The 20,459-nt window shown below is 30.0% G+C and overlaps 2 protein-coding genes across 2 annotated transcripts; one reads left to right on the top strand and one right to left on the bottom strand.

Annotated features, from left to right (window-relative positions):
• The first annotated feature begins 1,078 nt into the window (after positions 1-1,078).
• Positions 1,079-3,084, top strand: LOC112489518 (beta-amyrin 28-monooxygenase). Its single transcript, XM_048462267.2, has 3 exons — positions 1,079-2,110; positions 2,226-2,413; positions 2,540-3,084. The coding sequence occupies exons 1-3, from the start codon at positions 1,165-1,167 to the stop codon at positions 2,837-2,839; spliced, it is 1,434 nt and encodes a 477-aa protein (XP_048318224.1). The 5' UTR covers positions 1,079-1,164; the 3' UTR covers positions 2,840-3,084.
• A 3,491-nt stretch (positions 3,085-6,575) lies between these two features.
• On the bottom strand, positions 6,576-8,539 carry LOC107403288 (beta-amyrin 28-monooxygenase). Its single transcript, XM_016010159.4, has 3 exons — positions 7,504-8,539; positions 7,209-7,396; positions 6,576-7,083 (listed from the first exon to the last, which is right to left on the bottom strand). The coding sequence occupies exons 1-3, from the start codon at positions 8,447-8,449 to the stop codon at positions 6,784-6,786; spliced, it is 1,434 nt and encodes a 477-aa protein (XP_015865645.3). The 5' UTR covers positions 8,450-8,539; the 3' UTR covers positions 6,576-6,783.
• Positions 8,540-20,459: the final 11,920 nt, after the last annotated feature.

Here is a 20,459-nt window from a genome sequence, read left to right as displayed (position 1 = left end):
AACATGCATCACACGTTCCACAAAGCTTCTTTATCCAAAACCATCTTCCTGTTAATAATGGGTACATATCAGTGAACGTGAGACAGGTGTGGAAAGATATATGAATTATTATTTATAAAGTAAAAGAACTGAAGCTAGATGTGCCTATGGGTGTCACTGTTTTCCCATTAATAATTTCAAGTTCCGATCCCCTTGTCTTTAATTAAAAAAAAAAAAAAGGCTAAGATTATATAAATTCAAAATATTTTTTCTGTTAACTTTTGAAAATAATAGTAATTGAACATATATAAATATATATGTATTGTATCATAAAAAATTGAATCAGATTTTTTTTTAAAACACTTGATATTTGAATTATAGCAATAATTTTCAAAATTAACAACTCGTATGTGCATTTTTTTCAAAATCAACTTTAGGATGCGTTTGAATACGAACTTTTATATTGACATGTAAATAAATTAGTTTTGAAATGTTCAAATAAAGTTGACCCAACACGTTCAAAGTTATGTTCCCTGTAGACTACTGATACATCGAAAAAAAATAAAAATAAAAATGGTTTCGATCGTCTATGGCGGCAGAAGGAATGCGAATTAAGCTTCATTAAATAGTCATGCATCTTAATCGTCAAAGCTACACAACTTAGAACTAAAATTAATAAACAAACAAAATATTAATGAATAAATTATTATAATAAACAATACAAACTTCCTTTGCTCAATTACCTAATCTTTTGGTTAATTTACAGTTTCAACATAGAAATTATAATTCGAGTGTAAGTCCACAGTCAAGAGGTATTAGTCAAAATAGGTGAGCCAAAGACCCTATCCAATGATGTTTAAATATAAAGTAATGAATAATATAAAAACAATAAAAGAAGCATATGCATGTCGCATGCACAGAAAATGACAAAACAGAGGTAGGCTCCGGACAATTTCCTTCATGTCCATTACTGAACCCCACCAAAAAATTGAATTGAATTTAATTTAAGGCTGAAATGTCTTTTTCTCCCTTTTTTTTTTTTTTTTTTTCCTTTTTTGGGTAAATAGGATTGAAATGTCTATATAAAGGAGTGGAAACAACCATCAGAGACCAAGCCATCAGGTTCCATTAGCTGCTTGGTAGTTGATAATCCTAATAACAGAACAAAACAGAGCAGAGCAAGCCATGGAACCTATCACACTTTCCTTGTCTCTCATCCTCCCAATCTTTCTAATTGCACTCATTTTCTATGCTTTCAAACCCAAATCCTCTAAGAAATACAATCTTCCTCCTGGAAGTTTTGGATGGCCGATCATCGGAGAAACTCTGGGGTTCATGAATGAGGCCCATGAGAAATGGATCGGGGACAGAATGAAGAAATACTCTTCCAAAATCTTCAAAACCAGAGTTTTGGGTGAGAATATGGTGGTACTGTGTGGCACTGCTGGTCACAAATTCGTAGCTGCCAACGAGGAGAAGCTTTTCATTGCATGGAGACCAGAGTCCATGCAGAAGCTGTTCCGGTCTTCGTATCAGAAAGATGCAAAAGCTCCACAATCAAGAAAGGCCGAGACGCAGATCACAAAAGCTCCCGGATTCATCAAACCAGAGGCTTTGGTTAAATACGCCGAAGCAATGGATGCCATCGTTGACAAACACTTCAAAACTTATTGGGAAGGTAAAGAGGTGGTCGAGGTCCATCACCTTTCACAGGTTATGGTTCTCCAATTGGCTGGCCGATTCTTCTTGGGGATCGGGGACGATGCGAGGATCGAGAAGATCGCAAAATTGATGGACAAAATGATGTTGGCTCTGCATATTACGCCCATCAACTATCCCGGAAGCACTTTCAACCAGGCAATGAAAGCAACCAATGCTCTGAGGGATGACCTCCAGTTGTTGATCAAGGAAAAGAAAGCTGCTTTCGCTAACGGAGCCAAACCTCAAGATATTCTTTCCTACTTGATCGTTAGCGCTGATCCAGCTACCGGACAATCCCAGCCCGACCATGTGATCGCTGATAAGATTATGGGGCTCTTGGCCGCTGCTTTCAACTCTCCTTCAATGACAAATGCTTTCCTGATGAAATACCTTGCTAACAATCCCAAAGTGTTCGACAAAGTCCGAGCTGGTATATATACATACTAATTGACCCTTTTAAATTAAATGAATGCCACTGATGTTTTCTGAAAGCAGATTTGAATTTGATTATTGTTTTTTTTTTTTTTTTTTTTTTTTGGAAACAGAACAAATGGAGATTGCAAACTCAAAGAAGCCAGGTGAAACACTCAACTGGGAGGATTTTCAGAAGATGAAATATTCATGGAATGTTGCACTTGAAGTGATGAGGATCGTACCACCTCTCCAAGGAACATTCAGAGAGGCTGCAGCTGATTTCACATACGAAGGCTATACAATCCCAAAAGGCTGGAAGGTAAATTTGATTAAAAATTTTAATTTTTATTAATTAATTAATATGTGTGACTTATATAAATATATAATTAATTTTAATTATAGTTTTGTATTGATTTTTTGACATGGTTTTTCTTTTCTTTGGCAGGTGTATTGGACCGTGAGCACTACAAATTTTGACTCAAACATATTTGAAGCACCAGAAGAGTTTGACCCAACAAGGTTTGAGAAATCAACCCCACCACCATACACAAACATCCCATTTGGAAGTGGACCAAGAATGTGCCCAGGAATGGACTATGCTCGCCTTCAGACTCTCACTTTTATCCATCATGTTGTTAAGCGTTTCAAATTGGAAGTCGTTGATCCTAATTTCAAGGTTTTGGGAGGTCTCAATCCCATCCCAATTGAAGGGCTTCATATTAGACTCCAGAAAATATCAGCGTAGGCATTTGATGCTCAGAAGACGACGTTGTCTTTTTCAGCTGGTGGACTTGCTTCAATTTGTTCAGCATATGATATGTGCATGGTAGCATATATATATATATATATACACTATAGGTGTATGTATGAAGCCATATAGTAATCTTGCTGTTATGCTTCTTGTTTTTAATTTTTTGTGGTGTATTGCTGTTATGTTACCTGTTATTTAGCCGAATAAGAGTGTACTGTTTTTGTACCTCTTTTTTACTCTCTCTCTCTCTAACATGCAATCTTTTTGTCTGAATTAAGTTAAATAAGTTACATATGTTTATATAGTATTGTTACATGATCGTTGAGACTTTGCTTTCGCACATCATCAATTTTCATTTATGAATGTAATTTGAAGTATAATAATTTCCATAAAAGGAAAAAAATGATCAATTGAAGTTTGTTGTTATTCTTTTGATTTTGTCGTTGTTGTTGTTTTTTTATTACAATTTGGAAGAAAGATTTCCATCAAAGTCAAATTTCAACATTAAATTTAAAAGAATTTTCTCAGAGATTTTATTATTGGATCACCAGAGTTGGGTCCTCTGTTCCCATTTTGTTGTCCCAAAACCTGTCTGCCCAATCAATCAGTGCCACCTCATTAAAAAATAACCCTCATTTTTTTACCGTCAATTTATTCTGCTTTATTCACCCAAAAAGAAAAAAAAGTTTTTATTTTATTTTAAGCCCCACAACACTCCATCTTCTTTTTGTTTGAATGTTCGGCAGCCATACCAGTATTCTTCAAACCGTAATTCCTTCTATCACCAGATAGAAGAGAAAATGTTTTAACAGTGGGATTTATTTGCTAGGTGGCCTGGTTTGGATTTTCTTCATTTTAAGCAAGCTTTGTGTTTTTGACAAATCTGACACTAAAAGTATATACATTTGTTGTCTGGTTCGATGGGTTGAGAATTTCATGCAACAATGGTTGCAATTACTTGGAAAATGGTTTTTTCGAGTCCTTTTAGATTGAGCCTATAGCCATACACCTTTAGATGAAATTTGCCTTCTCTGACTTTGGAGAACAAAAAGAAAAATAATAATAATAATAATAATAATAATAATAAATGACTTTCAGATCTCGATTTTAAAAACCCCTGGATTAGTATTACGCAGATCTCGATTTTGATGAAATTTTATCATCTAAAGACTTTCAGAGGTGCAAATGATACTTCTTTTGGTTTTTTTTGTTTTTTTTTTTTTTTTTTAATGAGATATGAATATGTGGGCCAGAGATTTGCTTCATTCAAGGCACAAGCAATGAATAGAAGATTTGAATCAGATTTTACTCAAGACTATCATTCAACGATGAATATAAAATTTGAGGATTGGTACCACGACGTATGAAAGCAATTTGTGGAGAAGCGAAAACGGAATCAAAACTAACGTCCGTCCCCTTTAGAAATTTTTGAGTCATGTGTCAAACTTTCATTGGAGAGATAAGGTAAGCAGACAAAAGATTTCTCTCCCTAATTTACTAATCTAGTTTTGTTACTAATATGGCACATCTCGAGTAAAAGAATGATTTATAACCCAAATTAGACATGTTTAAAAAAAAAAAGTAAAGTACTTTCAAATTATAATGACAACAACTTTGTACTTTTTTTTTGGATCGTGGTAAACAAAAGTAGTTATAAAAGGGAAATAATGGAAACACAAGAATTCTATATGAAAAAGAGAGTGTAAATGAGTGAGTCTTAGCATTTTCAAACTTTAGCTTATATAATATTAAAAATATTTAAATTTATTCAAGTTTTTAAAATTTTGAAATAACTTATTTAAATTCAATTCCAGTTCTTACTGAAAAATTCAAATTTGGATAGGCTTTATTTGCTACAATATAAAAACTAAAAGATTTTAACACTAATAATCAATAAATTTTATTTATTCTATAATTTTATCATAAAATTAATTTAATTTTACAAATTTATAAAAAAATTAAAATATAAAAAATATCATTTATTCATTATAAATTATCAATATGCTTAACTTTATTATATAATTTTTATATAAATATATATAAATAATAAATTCAAACTATTTATGAATTTAATTTATTATTTAAGATCTACTCATGAACTTTATTTTTTATTCAAAATTAGTTCTATCAAGCGAAAATCAAATTTAATTCAAACCGATTACCAGCTACTTGAATTTATTTAGAAATGACTAATGGGAGGTTCTATTTGGGAGAAAGAGTATATCACAATAAATGTTGAAGGTTAAAGAAGGTATTTTGGAACTTCCATTAAACAAGTAGTCAAATCCAACTAAGCATGATCAATAAATTCAATACAAATCCTGGAGGGACAGCTCGGGGTCGACCCCTTGAAAATAATACGATGCTGGAATTTCAAGAGATGATTCTAAGAGTTAAACGCTATGATTTTTCTCAGACAAGGATCCGAGCTCTTGTAAGCAAATACAATACAAGCACCTTATTTTAAGGGAAAAAAAATCCAAAGAAATCTGTTTTTACAAGTTGTATGCATATTAATTAAGAAAATAAACAGCACATAATCGAATCCTGGCTACAAAATCAGCTTAAGATCTAGAGCCATGTTAGGCCTTCATTAGGTGATTCTGAAATTTTCCTCCTTCATCACCAACCATTAATTTTATGTACTTTGGTATATTATTATATCTTTGGGTTGGAATGGTACAATATTATTGTTAGATTAGTTGTTGAGGTAGTTAATAAATTATTTACAGAAGTAAAAGTAATTGATAATACGTTAATTAGTCAAGTGGCAAAAAAAAAAAAAAAAAATTGCTGGTTTTTCAAATCTCAAGCCCCAAAAAATTAAAAATAAAATATTTAATGAATTAAATGTACGCCAATATTAGGTAAATGTCCACCAAGATTAGGAAAACTATTATTTTCAAAGGACGCTGCCTCTACATTTATTTATGTATATTTATATATTTATATATATATAGATATTTATATACATATATATAAATATATTTATATATATATATATATATATGCGTGTTAAGTAATCCAGTTGGAATAATTTTCTTAACAAAATTTAAGAAAAGTAAACTAATTGAGCCTGGAAAAGCGTAGTTGGAAAAAATGGATGCACCTTAGGATATGTGTTTTTTGGTGAATTGCCTTGGGACATATGGAATAGAAATAAAGAAAATAATCGACTGCTGCTATTAGTATTAGCTATAGAAAATTCTTCCAAAATGTAACTAATATTTTAATGAGCTTTATGTGTCGGGCTGATAGGAACACAAGTGTAAAGCTATGTGTGACTTTTTTTGGTAATAAGTGTAAAGCCACGTGTTATTGTACAATGGAAGTTGGTTTCTCTATCCTCCGTTTTTTTTACCAAGTGCTGCTATTTTGTATTTTTAACCTTATAATTATAATTATTGCTCTCTCTTTTTTTTTTCTTTTTTTTTTTTTTTACCTTGAAGTTTAAAAGTCAATTGAAACTGTCTCCCTTTTTTGTTTTTTTTTACCTTGAAGTTAAAAAGTCAATTGAAACTGTCAAAGTCAAAGCTTGTACAAGCTTCAGTATCTTACTAAAGAATGACACTTTCTCTTTAAGTTTGTTGAGCCAATTCTCCGTATTTTAAGTTTGTCCCAAAAATAATATAAAAAAACTCAGTCATTAAGTTGTCCAACTTGAGCTCGGATTGCAACTTAAGAAATTGTGTCATACCAAAATTAATAATGCTGTACGAAATATCAAATATAAAGAAACGCATTTTCTTTATTTTCAAAATATTGAAATTCAACGGTATCACAAAATTCAAATATTTTAGTTAAAAGACAAGATTTGTAACAAATAACATGCTCTGAACACTTTTATGGAATTCATGAAACTATCGCTTCTGTGTCACACACATTTCTGGTGTATAAATTGAAAGCAAGTCCACTGGTTGATTATTGAAAATGTGTATCTATGCGGAAATGTTCTGGAGTCGAATATGAAGGCCTTCAATTGGGATGGGATTGAGACCTCCCAAAACCTTGAAATTAGGATCAACAACCTCCAATTTGAAACGCTTAACAACATGATGGATAAAAGTGAGAGTCTGAAGACGAGCATAGTCCATTCCTGGGCACATTCTAGGTCCACTTCCAAATGGGATGTTTGTGTATGGTGGTGGGGTTGATTTCTCAAACCTTGTTGGGTCAAACTCTTCTGGTGCTTCAAATATGTTTGAGTCAAAATTTGTAGTGCTCACGGTCCAATACACCTGCCAAAGAAAAGAAAAACCATGTCAAAAATCAATACAAAACTATAATTAAAATTAATTATATATTTATATAAATCACACATATTAATTAATTAATAAAAATTAAAATTTTTAATCAAATTTACCTTCCAGCCTTTTGGGATTGTATAGCCTTCGTATGTGAAATCAGCTGCAGCCTCTCTGAATGTTCCTTGGAGAGGTGGTACGATCCTCATCACTTCAAGTGCAACATTCCATGAATATTTCATCTTCTGAAAATCCTCCCAGTTGAGTGTTTCACCTGGCTTCTTTGAGTTTGCAATCTCCATTTGTTCTGTTTCCCAAAAAAAAAAAAAAACAATAATCAAATTCAAATCTGTTTTCAGAAAACATCAGTGGCATTCATTTAATTTAAAAGGGTCAATTAGTATGCATATATACCAGCTCGGACTTTGTCGAACACTTTGGGATTGTTAGCAAGGTATTTCATCAGGAAAGCATTTGTCATTGAAGGAGAGTTGAAAGCAGCAGCCAAAAGCCCCATAATCTTATCAGCGATCACATGGTCGGGCTGGGATTGTCCGGTGGCTGGATCGGCGCTAACGATCAAGTAGGAAAGTATATCTTGAGGTTTGGCTCCGTTAGCGAAAGCAGCTTTCTTTTCCTTGATCAACAACTGGAGGTCATCCCTCAGAGCATTGGTTGCTTTCATTGCCTGGTTGAAAGTGCTTCCGGGATAGTTGATGGGCGTAATATGCAGAGCCAACATCATTTTGTCCATCAATTTTGCGATCTTCTCGATCCTCGCATCGTCTCCGATCCCCAAGAAGAATCGGCCGGCCAATTGGAGAACCATAACCTGTGAAAGGTGATGAACCTCGACCACCTCTTTACCTTCCCAATAAGTTTTGAAGTGTTTGTCAACGATGGCATCCATTGCTTCGGCGTATTTAACCAAAGCCTCTGGTTTGATGAATCCGGGAGCTTTTGTGATCTGTGTCTCGGTCTTTCTTGATTGTGGAGCTTTTGCATCTTTCTGATAGGAAGACCGGAACAGCTTCTGCATGGACTCTGGTCTCCATGCAATGAAAAGCTTCTCCTCGTTGGCAGCTACGAATTTGTGACCAGCAGCGCCACATAGTACCACCATATTCTCACCCAAAACTCGGGTTTTGAAGATTTTGGAAGAGTATTTCTTCATTCTGTCCCCGATCCATTTCTCATGGGCCTCATTCATGAACCCAAGAGTTTCTCCGATGATCGGCCATCCGAAACTACCAGGAGGAAGATTGTATTTCTTAGATGATTTGGGTTTGAATGCGTAGAAGATGAGTGCAATTAAGAAGATTGGGAGGATGAGAGACAAGGAAAGTGTGATAGGTTCCATGGCTTGCTCTGTTTTTGCTAATCAACAAAAAAAGGAAAACCAAGCAGATAAAAAGCACTGCGATTTGCTTTGCATTCATAGGGAAATTACAAAGCTTTATATAGAAGTTAAACTAACAAGTATCTTCTATTCTCATGTGTTTAATTTCTCGGTTCAATAATGGCATCTCAATTGTCGGCCGCCACTTCTGATCTACATTTTTTAATATCATTATTTCTAACGATATATGAGGTGCCTATTTTTGACTATGAGCAATAGTGATGAAACCTTGGTATTTTTGATTCTCTCCGCCATCGACTGATACGGTATTATTTTTTTATGTTCAATGACAAATGATCAGTAGAAGTGAAGTCAAATTAAGTATCTGTAGTAGTTCTTAAATTACAATATACTGGTATTTGGCTTTTTATTTGTTTGGAAAGTCGTTATCTTTTTTCTACATTACACAAATCTCTATGTTTCCATAAGAAATACCAAAGTGAATATATACAAAATTTCTCAAAATCTTTATGATTTCTCTAAATATTTATTCTAAACCATTTTTATTATTTTTATTTTTATTTTTATTTTTATTTTTTGAGATTTAGAACTTTAAAATTTAAAGTAAAGTATTTTTAAAGTTTTTTTTTTTTAAACAAAAATAGGTAGATAAACACTTTTTATTTTTATTTTTTTAAAGTAGGTAGAACAACACATAAACTTAACATTTTGAAAGTCTCCTTGGGATAGCCTGATTGCAATGACAATGGGTGATAATTTAAGACCTAGTGTTAAAATTCCTCCTCCCCAATTTATCAAAAAAGAATAATAGTAATAACATTTGATAAAGTTTTCCAAATTTCCTTAAATGTTTCTCTATGTCATTTTTATCAATTTTCTTTGAGATTTTGAATTTAAAATTGAAAATAAAGTAATTTATAATGTTTTTCTTTTTCCTGAACAAATATATAGGTAGCTAGATCAGGTAAAGAGGAAAATATATATATATATATATATATAACTTATTTATTTTAATTTATTAGTGGTTTTTAAGTAGGCAATTTCACTTTTCCATTTTTTATTAGTTTTGGAATATTATATCATTTTATTTATTTATCTATGTTTTCGAGTTATTATTCATGTTTTATGGTTTTACTATACTGCCTACGTATAGGGCTTTGGTGATTGTAAATTTTATGAATAATACTTGATCTGACTCTTATACCAACTAATGTAGTGTGGACAGTAAAAAAGACAATAAATCTGACAAATACATATAACTAATTAACAAATATTCTAATATTCTAATATGTAATTCACTCATGAATAATCAAGATCGAATTAGAAATTTCATAAACTTGTTAATGCAGATTCTAACACCCAAATTACTATCATTATTAATTTGGAAAAAGATCCATAATATTAATCAGTAAAATGGGATACACCCAAATTAGTTGGTAAGTATATTTATAAGCTTGTTTAACTAAAACAAGTGCCAGAGTGTTTTGATTCTCTTAATGAAAAGGATTATATGGTAGTGAATATATATATATATATATATATTTGATTTTATTAATAAGAGTTTACTTCAGGTCCATTGGTCCTTTTCTCAAACCGTACCTTGTGTTGTTCATTTTGTTCATTTGATTCAAGTCTCAAGTAATTGTTTGATTAAAATGTGTGACGTTGGAGCACCATACAGGCCTATCATTAATGTTAATGAAAATTCTCATAAAGACCAATCTTTGATAGGAACGGAGTCTGGGAATTTCTTCTTTCCACCATTCTGTTGTGAAAGCTGTGGCTTTCTATTTTTGGGGTTTCTGGTTATTTTAATTGGACGACAATTTTGTTTGTAATACAAATTTGTCTTTGCCGACTTAGAAACGTTGAAATTGCCCACAGTTTCTAAGGAGATACAAGACGTATAGCACCTTATTTTGATAAAAATATTGGAAAATTTTGGTCAAATGGCTATCTTCCAAAAAATTAAATTGTACCCATATTGAACTTTGAATTGTCCATATTAATCCTCATTAAATTAAATAATATTTGTTTTAAACTTTTATTGAAAACGTTTTTAACAAAAAATCACCAAATAACAAGACTTATAAAAAGCATTTGGACTGATGTTGAGAGCGTGTGCTAAAACTGTTTAACTGAATTGGAGCATCTTTTGATAGGGACTTTTATATATCTACCCCGCGAGCTATAGTAAGATGTGGATATTCCGGGCTGAACTACTACAAAACTCGAGCCGTGTCCCTAATGAAATTGGCCATTGGTGTCTGGTTTAATGTTTGAATGTAGTTGGTATATTGATTTAATCATGGATTTAGGGTGAAAAAATAAATGATTTATTGGGCTTGAGAAGTTGGAAAAAGAAGAGAGATGGTATGTAATTTTGCCATATTTACACTAATCCAAAAGTAAGCGTGACAACCTGATTGCCATATGCAACTATTCTATGTGTGAGATGGTTGCACATAAATATGATATTTTTTCGATCGTAATTTTATTAAAATAATTCAATCGGATGCTTAGCCCACAAAACCAAATGTAAAGTTGGGTTTTCACCTCATGAAGTTTTGGTCATTCTTTGTTCAAAGCAAGTGCGCAAAACCCATAGAATAATGCAGTGATTTTTGGACCAGAGTTCAAACAAATGGGGCAACGGGTTTGTAGAACAATTTACTAATCGAACATGGTTTTTCGATCCAAGAGCTAATACAGGGCAAAGCCCATAAGGTGGTAACATTTGATAAGCCCACAAGGGTTTTTGCCCATACAGCTTTCTGGGCTCGCAACTCCTTTTTGTTTTTTTTTTTAATTGAAATCTGCTTATATGTGGTTGACTGAGAAAAGAAGGATGTTAACAAGCATTAGAATTGGAATTATATCTGGTCTCTAAAGGTGATTCCTCGAATAAAAACTTTTTTTGTTGGATATTAACTCATAACAAACCTCTCGCTAATTATAATAAGATATAAAAGGGGTTTGACTCCAAATTGTACTTATAGCAACTAGAAATGTCATGAGAATGATTATATTCATGCTCTTAGAGAACGTAGAAAGGCCAAATTGGTTTGGCTTCAACAGGGTGTTCTTGAGATTGAGAGAAATTTCCTCAGATGTATATCCATCTAAAATGAAAATTTAAGCTTTGGATAAGGGGATAGTTCTCATTAAACTTAGAGTTTGATAACAAAGAGAATATATTGTATTGAGAAGGCTCAATGATCATCAGATACATTGTTACAATATATTCGCTTAACGAGATAAAAAGATAAGAACTAAATGAGATAAAACAATTAAAACTAAACTTACAGACGTTTTGATATACAAGTAACCCCTACAACAGATAACATAAATCTCAGATAAACACTATAACTAACAGATAGCTTAACCAAATAGTATTATCTCTAACACAAATGAATTTTTCACAATTCTTTTCAGTATCCTTTTATGCCTACTTCTATAATAATAAAATATAATATATATATATATATATGTATATGTATTTATATGCTCGGGAGATTGATTTGATTAACATGTTTTTAAAGGTAAGTAAAAAGCAATTAAGGATATTTGCAGGTTTCCTTGGAAAGCTTCCAAAGATTATTGGGTAAAAATCAATACTGATTTGGGAGGTTGCTATTAATCATGTGTATAGAAAATGTAGCAAACTTTGTGGTTTTTCTTGCTAAGTATAGCTTAAGTTGTAGCATAAGAGTTCATTTTCTTCAGATGGCTTTAATGCTTGCTGATTGTATAGGAATGTTTCCCCTCATCTGGGTTTGGTTTAGGCTCTTTTGTTTTGGGCATGGCCTCGGTTGTTAACCACACACCAAAAAAAAGGAAAAGAAAAAAAAATTTCCATATAAAATTCAAATAAAATTAAGCATAGTTAATTCTTTTTAAAATACATATATATTTGACAATACTAATTACCTATTTTTTAAAAAGATTTCAGTGACTCAAGGTAAAATATATATCTATATATATTATAATTTCTTAACAGATTATACATAAATTAGAATAAAAAAAATTTTGAAAAATTATTTTGACGTTCTACTGTTACTATTTAATAATTATATATGTTTTGTCAAAAAAAAATATATATATATATGTAAAATCAAGAAAAATTACAACTGGAGGGATTTTTTATTTTTTATTTTGGGGTGGTGGGGGGGTGAATAACTGGAGAGGAATCTAAATGAAGAAATTGAACCATAAAAAACTAGTCTAATTATCTACAATATTAAAAGGGCAATGGAGCAAATCACCTCATTATGCAAAACAAAACGGTGCGCTTGGAAGCTAATCGCGTATAAAAAAGATTCTCCCGCATTAGATGTTGGACTGGACCCGACCGCCCATTTGTTGTCCTCTTCCCTCCCTCTTATGTCCAAGCCCAAAAGTGCGGTACACATAATTCTGTTTGGGCTCTTAGCTTTAATAGCACTTGATAAATAAGGATTATTTAAAGTAGGAAATAACTCAAATCTTTTATATATCTTGTAAAAATTTTTATTTTTAGTCCATATGAGACTTTATTTACGCACATTAATAATAATTGTTCATACTGTAACAATCCAGTAGTAAATCTATTATTGCCATTGATAATGACTCCAATTTTGGAATTCCATCAATTCCATTATCAAATAATAGAGGTATAACTTGTTTGATAGAATTTAATTAAATACAAATAAAATATGTATACCAACAGAATTTTTAATTAATATTTTATTTTTATTATACAAACAATAATAGCTGTATAGGACATAAAACTATAAATATAACTCGCCTGTGGTTTTTCTCTTTTTTTGGGGCTAAAATTCTCCTGTAGTGCTGTACCAATGTAACACGTCACTTGCATGTCTCTATTATTATACCATAATCCTACAAATAATTCGGAGAGCCATCATTTTCAACTTTTTCCTTTTTTTGGTTTGATTTAATTGTAATGGTATTATTGATTCCAATACGGAATGGATTATTTGATAAATGACATAAGAAAATGTTTTAAAAAAATCCTTTTGAAGACGGCCCATCAATAAAACTATTATTTTTTAACCAAAATAAAATAAAATTATTATCTTCTCAGACAATATTTATCAATTCGAATCTCCTATTCTAAATAAAAAAATATGCATATATATATATATATAAACATATACTCTTTGAATATTTTACCTCATAAATTATCAAGGAATAATGGCACTATTTATTTCAATATAATATGAGCATTTTAATTGCAAAAATACTAAAATGTAAAATTTTCAAAATTCAAGAGCTGAAAGTCTGGACAAATTTCACTGTGCCATTTGGCACACTTCATGATTCTACTTGTAAAAAAAAAGTTAATTCCACCGACCCAGAGCATAACTTAATTCAAGTCTAGGCTTCTCAAATTTTAACACACATGCATAAATATTCACGGTTTTCTGTTTCAGCAATTCAGCTAATAAAAAACATTTTTTTTCCCACGTTTTTTTTCACTGGAGAATCAAATATTTTAGTTGGTCTATATATGTGGACAATATAATTGTTATGTTTCCGCGTAGCATACAGAATGTATCAACCACTTTGACAATGACAAATCAGCGAACATGTTTATTATACATAAACTGATTGAGACAAAATTATATATACAATCATGTTACGTACATGTATATATTTATAGGAGCCGGATCCTCTGTCCCATTTTGGTGTCCCCAAGCCTATCCCCCAGTCAGTCAATGCTATCTCATTTTAAAAAATAACATTTATTTTTTATGGTCAGTTTATTATATTTTCTACTTTTTTTTTTAACCCTAAAATACTCCTTCTTCTTTTTGCCTTTGAATGTCGCGCAGCCATACCGGTATTCATCAAACCGTAATACCTTCAATTACCAATAGATAGAAGAGAGAAAATGTATGTTTCGAAAGTGGGGTTTATTTGCTAGATGGTTGGGTTCGGATTTTCTTCAATTTTAAATATATATATACATATATATATATATATCTTGAGACTTGGGCATAGTTCAACAAATTTGAAGATATAAGTATGTATATTTTCGTTATCTGGTTTGATGGGATGAGAATTTTATGCAACAATCGTTTGAAGTTGTTTGGAAAATGGTGCTTTTGAGTCCTTTTGGATTGAGTTTACCACCATATACATTCTGATTCCAACAAAAGGATTTTCTATATATTGCTGTTGCTTCACCTGCTCATTCTGCAAATATTGTAGTAAATCTCTGTCTATCAACATGAAAAACTGTAATTTTCTTGGTTGGTACTTGGTTGCTAAATATTTATGGTGTCTACCCAAAAACAACTGCTTGTAGCTCCTAAACATTGACCAATGTCTCTTAGAAATGTAACTCTTGGTGCAAATCCAGTCTTACTTATAATAGTTTTTCATAACAAAATAATTATTATTTTTAAACTTATATATAGTCGAAAATGGACTCTAAATATACTTATCAGTTACTATAAATTTGAAATTGATCAGTTTAAATTTGTAAGATATCTAGAACATCAAGTGTCATTTTAAATCATGTGAAAGGCAATGAGAGAAATAAGAAATAGGCCTAACGAAGGCAGAGAGGTAGAAATGAGAAATAGAACTTTCAGCTGCAATTAATTATCTTTATAATTAACAATTAATTACGTATCATGTATACCCTAATGACGTATACTAACGCACAGTGTCAAAATAAACATGGGAGTCTAATAAAATATTTATTGACTCAATAATATTTGTGTCACTTATATATGATATATGTATAAGAAAATAATATATAATGGCTTGAAAATTGAGAATTTATATTAGTGAATTGCATTATAATAAACAATTAATTAAATTTTATCCTTCCTACAATGAAAATTATACAAGTATAAATTTGTACCATTCTAAATCGTATAAACACTCAACAAATTTCTGGATATGTTAGTTATGGTCTGAACCACTACAATGTTTTCTAGAATGTGGGAATGTGAACATAATAATGCCTCCTCGAATTTTATGCTGATGAATAAAGAAAGTTTCATATCTAAAAGATAAATAGTGTATTTTTACTTAATTTGTAGTATCTGGTTTACTTTAAGCATTTAAAAAATTTAAATGTGTGGAATTTAATTCGAATAGCTTTTGAAAAAAAGGTCCGTAACGTCTAGAAGCGTGATCCATTTGATTTGGAAAAATTGGTCTAATAAATATTACATTAAGCTCTAAAACCACGCGATAAAGAACAAATCCAACATAAGTAATAATAAAATAAAGGATCAAAAGACGAAAAATCAAAGAGGTACAAGGAAACTATTGCTGTTCAAAAAAATGGGATTGCTTTGCTTTTACTCAGTGTGCCATTTTATATGTGGCACTTTTACAATCTAACATATAAAAGAAAAAAGATTTACCAAAAAACATATATAAGATAAAAGAAACCCATGGTCTAAATCAAAAGCAATGAATGACTAATTGAATCATCTAAGAAAGAAAAATGAAATAAATGTGTTGAGATAATGAAAAATATTATTTATTACCATTAATCACCAAATCAAAAATGAATTTTAGCTATGTGTTCACTTCACATATTAACTGGCTAACACTAATGATCCACTTAACTCTCTCTCTCTCTCTCTCCCTCCCCCTATATATATATATATATATATATATAGATTTTGTCTTTTTTATTTTTATTTTTTGGTGTGTGTCTGTGTGTGGCGTGAAAATATAGATTTCTAGTCTTGTAAAATTTTAAACAAAAATACTTAAATGAAGCCCAATTAATTATTATCATGTTAACATGGATTCAATCGGTTACCATAATTAGTGGTGTCAAGCAGCTTTACTGTAATATATAATATATATATATAAATTTGGTTCATATCTACGACGACCCTCTTTGCCTTTAGGTTGGGAATTATAGTCATTTAAGGTATTAAAGCCAAATATTTATAAAATCCAATTTAAGCTTTTGATACTGTGATTTAGATAAGTTCATATTAAGGCTGCGAAAAAACTTGCTCATATTCCCAGCATTTCTTCATGTGTCATGATTATTTTCCTTTTTTGAAAATTACCATGAATGCACAACGCCGGTACCTACCAAACGTTACATGTATGGTTAATGATTAATATTATCCCTTGACTGTGTCTAGTGGACTAATGCAATACAATAATGTTTGGTGCGCCCACTTTGAAAGTACTTCAAATAAAAAAATTAATTTCAATTTGGTGATTAATACAATTTCTAGAAGCTCCTAGATAATCGGGTGCTTTATTACATGTATTTCTGTTCAAAATATAGTTTACCAGCGTAGATGTTTTTTTATTCAGAATTGTTGTGCGGTTTAACAAATTTAGATTTTTCCGATATAGTACTCTTCTTTATGTGATTCATTTTAGTTACAAGTATACAATTAATGCAATATGTTTTTCAAGATATTCATACATTTTTTTTCCATTCTTTAATTTCTCATAAACTTATATTGTTCTTAATTATGTAAATTTGTTCCCTCTCTCCAAACACATCTCTGTTTTGATTATATTAGTGACTTGGTCACAGTCACAGAGCAGGTGATTGGTACACCAAATTTAATTATGGTTGTTTCATCCAGGTCCTTCGTGTTTAATTTTTTGAATTTTGAAAATTACAATTAATATAGAGGATGTAAATGATCTTAATCTAAGGAATATATATAAATGAAACAGTAGAAAAAGAAAAATGATAATTTTTCAAGAATCATGAAGATATTTAATAATATTTTTCAAATATGAGAGATAAAATTGTAATTAAGTTGGGGGATGTATTCAAATTTAAAATTTAATGGATCTAAAATGAATTATAAATTCTAAAAGATTTGATAAATTGTTATAGAATTTTATAGACTCCATAAAAAATTAATAAGAATATAATAAAATCTTGAGATTAAGATTGGATTTTATATTAACAATTTTTTTTCACAATTTTACTTTTAAAGTCTTTTAAAATCTATTAAATTTTTTAAAATTAATAATTTTTTGAATACCTGTAGATTTTAAAAGAATTTTATAAAGTTCTAATTGAATACATTTAGACTTTAATAAATTTTAAAAATCCATTAAAATCTGAATTGAATATCATTAGACATGAATGAATTTCTTTAATATCTAAATTGAATATCTCTAAACTTCTAAACATTTTTAAAATCCTTCAAATTCTAAATTGAATATACCCTTACATCTCAAAAAAGTCCAATAATATTTACTAATTTAAAAAACAGTTCAGAAATATATTTAATCCAACGTCTCATGTTTAATATACAACCAAATAAAATAAAGAATTTAGAAATATAGTTAGTCCAACTGCTCACATTCATCAATCAATTTAGCCAGTGTGTTACTGGAATTTAGCCAACCAGAAAACCTAATCTTACCCACTTTTAGGACTAAAAACTTTAATACATGTATATTAATTGTTAATATAGAAAAATCTTAGAAAAAAATTCCATACAAACGTATATGGACATTGTATAATAACTGATACATTTGAACAATATTCTATACATTCATTTTTTTAATAATAAAGTTTTAAAATAGGACTTAATTAATACAAGATGTGTTTCTAGATCCCATTATTTATCAAATTATTAAATTGATAATTAATTTTATAAGGGTCAAAGCTTATGAGGAAAGACAGATTAATTTATGAAAATTAGCCATTGTCGGCTCGGGCGTTTATCACATGGGCACGTAAGCCACAAGACAATGGCACGCATGTCGCAGAATTGAGCAGGAGATAATCATATGATTGGCTTAAAAAAAAAAAAAAAAAATCTCATATGAAAAATATTAATTGGGTTTAAATGAAAATACGTTTAAAACCTGTTTAAAAAATTTAAGCCTACCTACTTTGAATAAATTAAGATTAGTATTTGTTATTTTTATATTCAAAAATAAAGATTCGAACACAAAATTATTGGCCCAAAAGCATCATTAGACTACCGAATCTCATACATTAATTTTAAATAAATATATTAGAAATTTAGAAGAGCTTTGAAAATTTCGTACGGTTTTAAGGATAGAATTCAAATATTTATTTCATAAAAAGGAAGTCTCATTAGTAAGTTTTTTATTACCATTATTATTAAAAAAAAAATTTATTGCAAATTAGGAAAAGGGATATTTTCACATCATGGAAATTTAAATTCTAAATTGAAACTATATATTTTCAATGTTTTTACCAAATAGTCTAAGCGAATGTATACACTTTTCGTAAGTTATAACAACTATAGTTCTTACCTTGACAATATGAAGGATTAGACAGGGGAAAATATGAAAGTCCTATAAAAATCACGTCACCATTATATGGAATAAATAATCAGTTTAAATAGACTGCACTTTCCTCATTCAAGTCTAAATTTTATGTCTTGAAATTTCATCCCCCTCATGACATTAAGCAATCTCGTTTTGAACAGAAAAGAGATAAATATAATACATTATAAGAAGCTTCGGAGGTTTGCTAAGAGATTAACAATTTAACATGTAAACAGATCGAAGGCAGGTAATTGATATATTTTAATCTGGAAGCTTATAATATATACATATATATATTTCCAATATATTACTTCAATTTTGGTCTCCAACAAAGAGTATAACCTGACGTTATCAGTATTTGATTCTTCTGGAAAAATTAAAAGCATGTGATGGTAAGCAATGTGAACAATAATATGACTTTTCTAACATAGTCTGTAGAAAATAGTATAGCTATACTAATATTGATAGAAAGAGCACTGAAAAAATATCAATTAATTCATACAAGCGAGAACTGAATTTCAACGCTAAGAATTTAAAAACTCTGACGAAAAAGCTAGCTAGCTTCCAATTAGTTGGCGGTCAAAAACGTGCCTAAACACCCGAATAAAAAAATTTTAAAAAAAAACAAAAAAAAAAAAAAACGAAAGAAGAAAAAACAAAAAGAAAACAACAAAATAAATCAGTACGAAATATCAATGCGTTCGAATGGTGATATAATGGAATTCGTAGGTTTCAATAATTTTTTATTTGCATTAAATTAACTCCCAGGAATCTTTAGTACTTTCCTTATCATTGGTTAGCAAAATCGACTTTGTAGTCGTTCTGTAGGAACAAACCAATAAGTAATTAGATGTCATTGCTTTTTTGGAAAATGCTTAAATTTAATTTTTCAATCGTCAATTATATATATATATATATAATTTTGATATAACAAGAATATTATAAAGATATTAGGATTAGAATATTTTATGTTATTCATATTAAATGCTATACAAAAAATAAATTACCAATTAAATTTTAAAAAAATTAATTAATCTTTTATAACAATTTTTGATATTTTTATAAGAAATCTAACAAAGTTGCTGGTTTCAAATTTAAATTTTATTAAAAAAAATAAAAATATATTTAAATAATATGATATTATATAAATTGTCCTTATGATAAATTCCTTACCATGTTTTACTGTATCAAAACATTTTATATATAAAAATGATTTTGTAATCCAAAATCCAAACCAGAAGAAAATTAAGCTTTACAGTGAACGAACAGAGGCCCACATAAGGCATTCACGAAGAATAAAGTCCACATTAGGCTATTACCCAGAAAAAAAGGTTGAAATTTGGTGGATCCCACATATACTATCACATCATTTTTATTTTATTTTATTTTATTTTTTGCTGGTTGCTGTAACGTTAATTTGACGATGATATATTAGTCTTTTTTTTTTGTTTTTTTTCCCCTGGTGAGTATGATATACCAAGGTGAAGGATAAATTATTACCCAGATTTATTGCTATTTCTTTTTTGGTTTTTTACTTTCTTACTTTGGAGATGAAAGTAAAAGCATCATTGATATAAATTCAATAATTATTTAAACCTTTGGATTGAAATTCCATTACATATTAGTCGACATTTTTTAACTAGAATTATTAACGTTAATTTTTATTTTTATTTTTGAAATGGAATACTTAATATTAATTAGTATGACCTTTTAGTAAACTGCAGACAAATAAGGGAAGATT

This window comes from Ziziphus jujuba, chromosome 12, assembly GCF_031755915.1.
Source record: "Ziziphus jujuba cultivar Dongzao chromosome 12, ASM3175591v1".
Classification (NCBI taxonomy): domain Eukaryota; kingdom Viridiplantae; phylum Streptophyta; class Magnoliopsida; order Rosales; family Rhamnaceae; genus Ziziphus; species Ziziphus jujuba.
The sequence above is the reverse complement of the archived record's forward strand: the minus strand, read 5'-3'. Positions and strand labels throughout refer to the sequence as shown.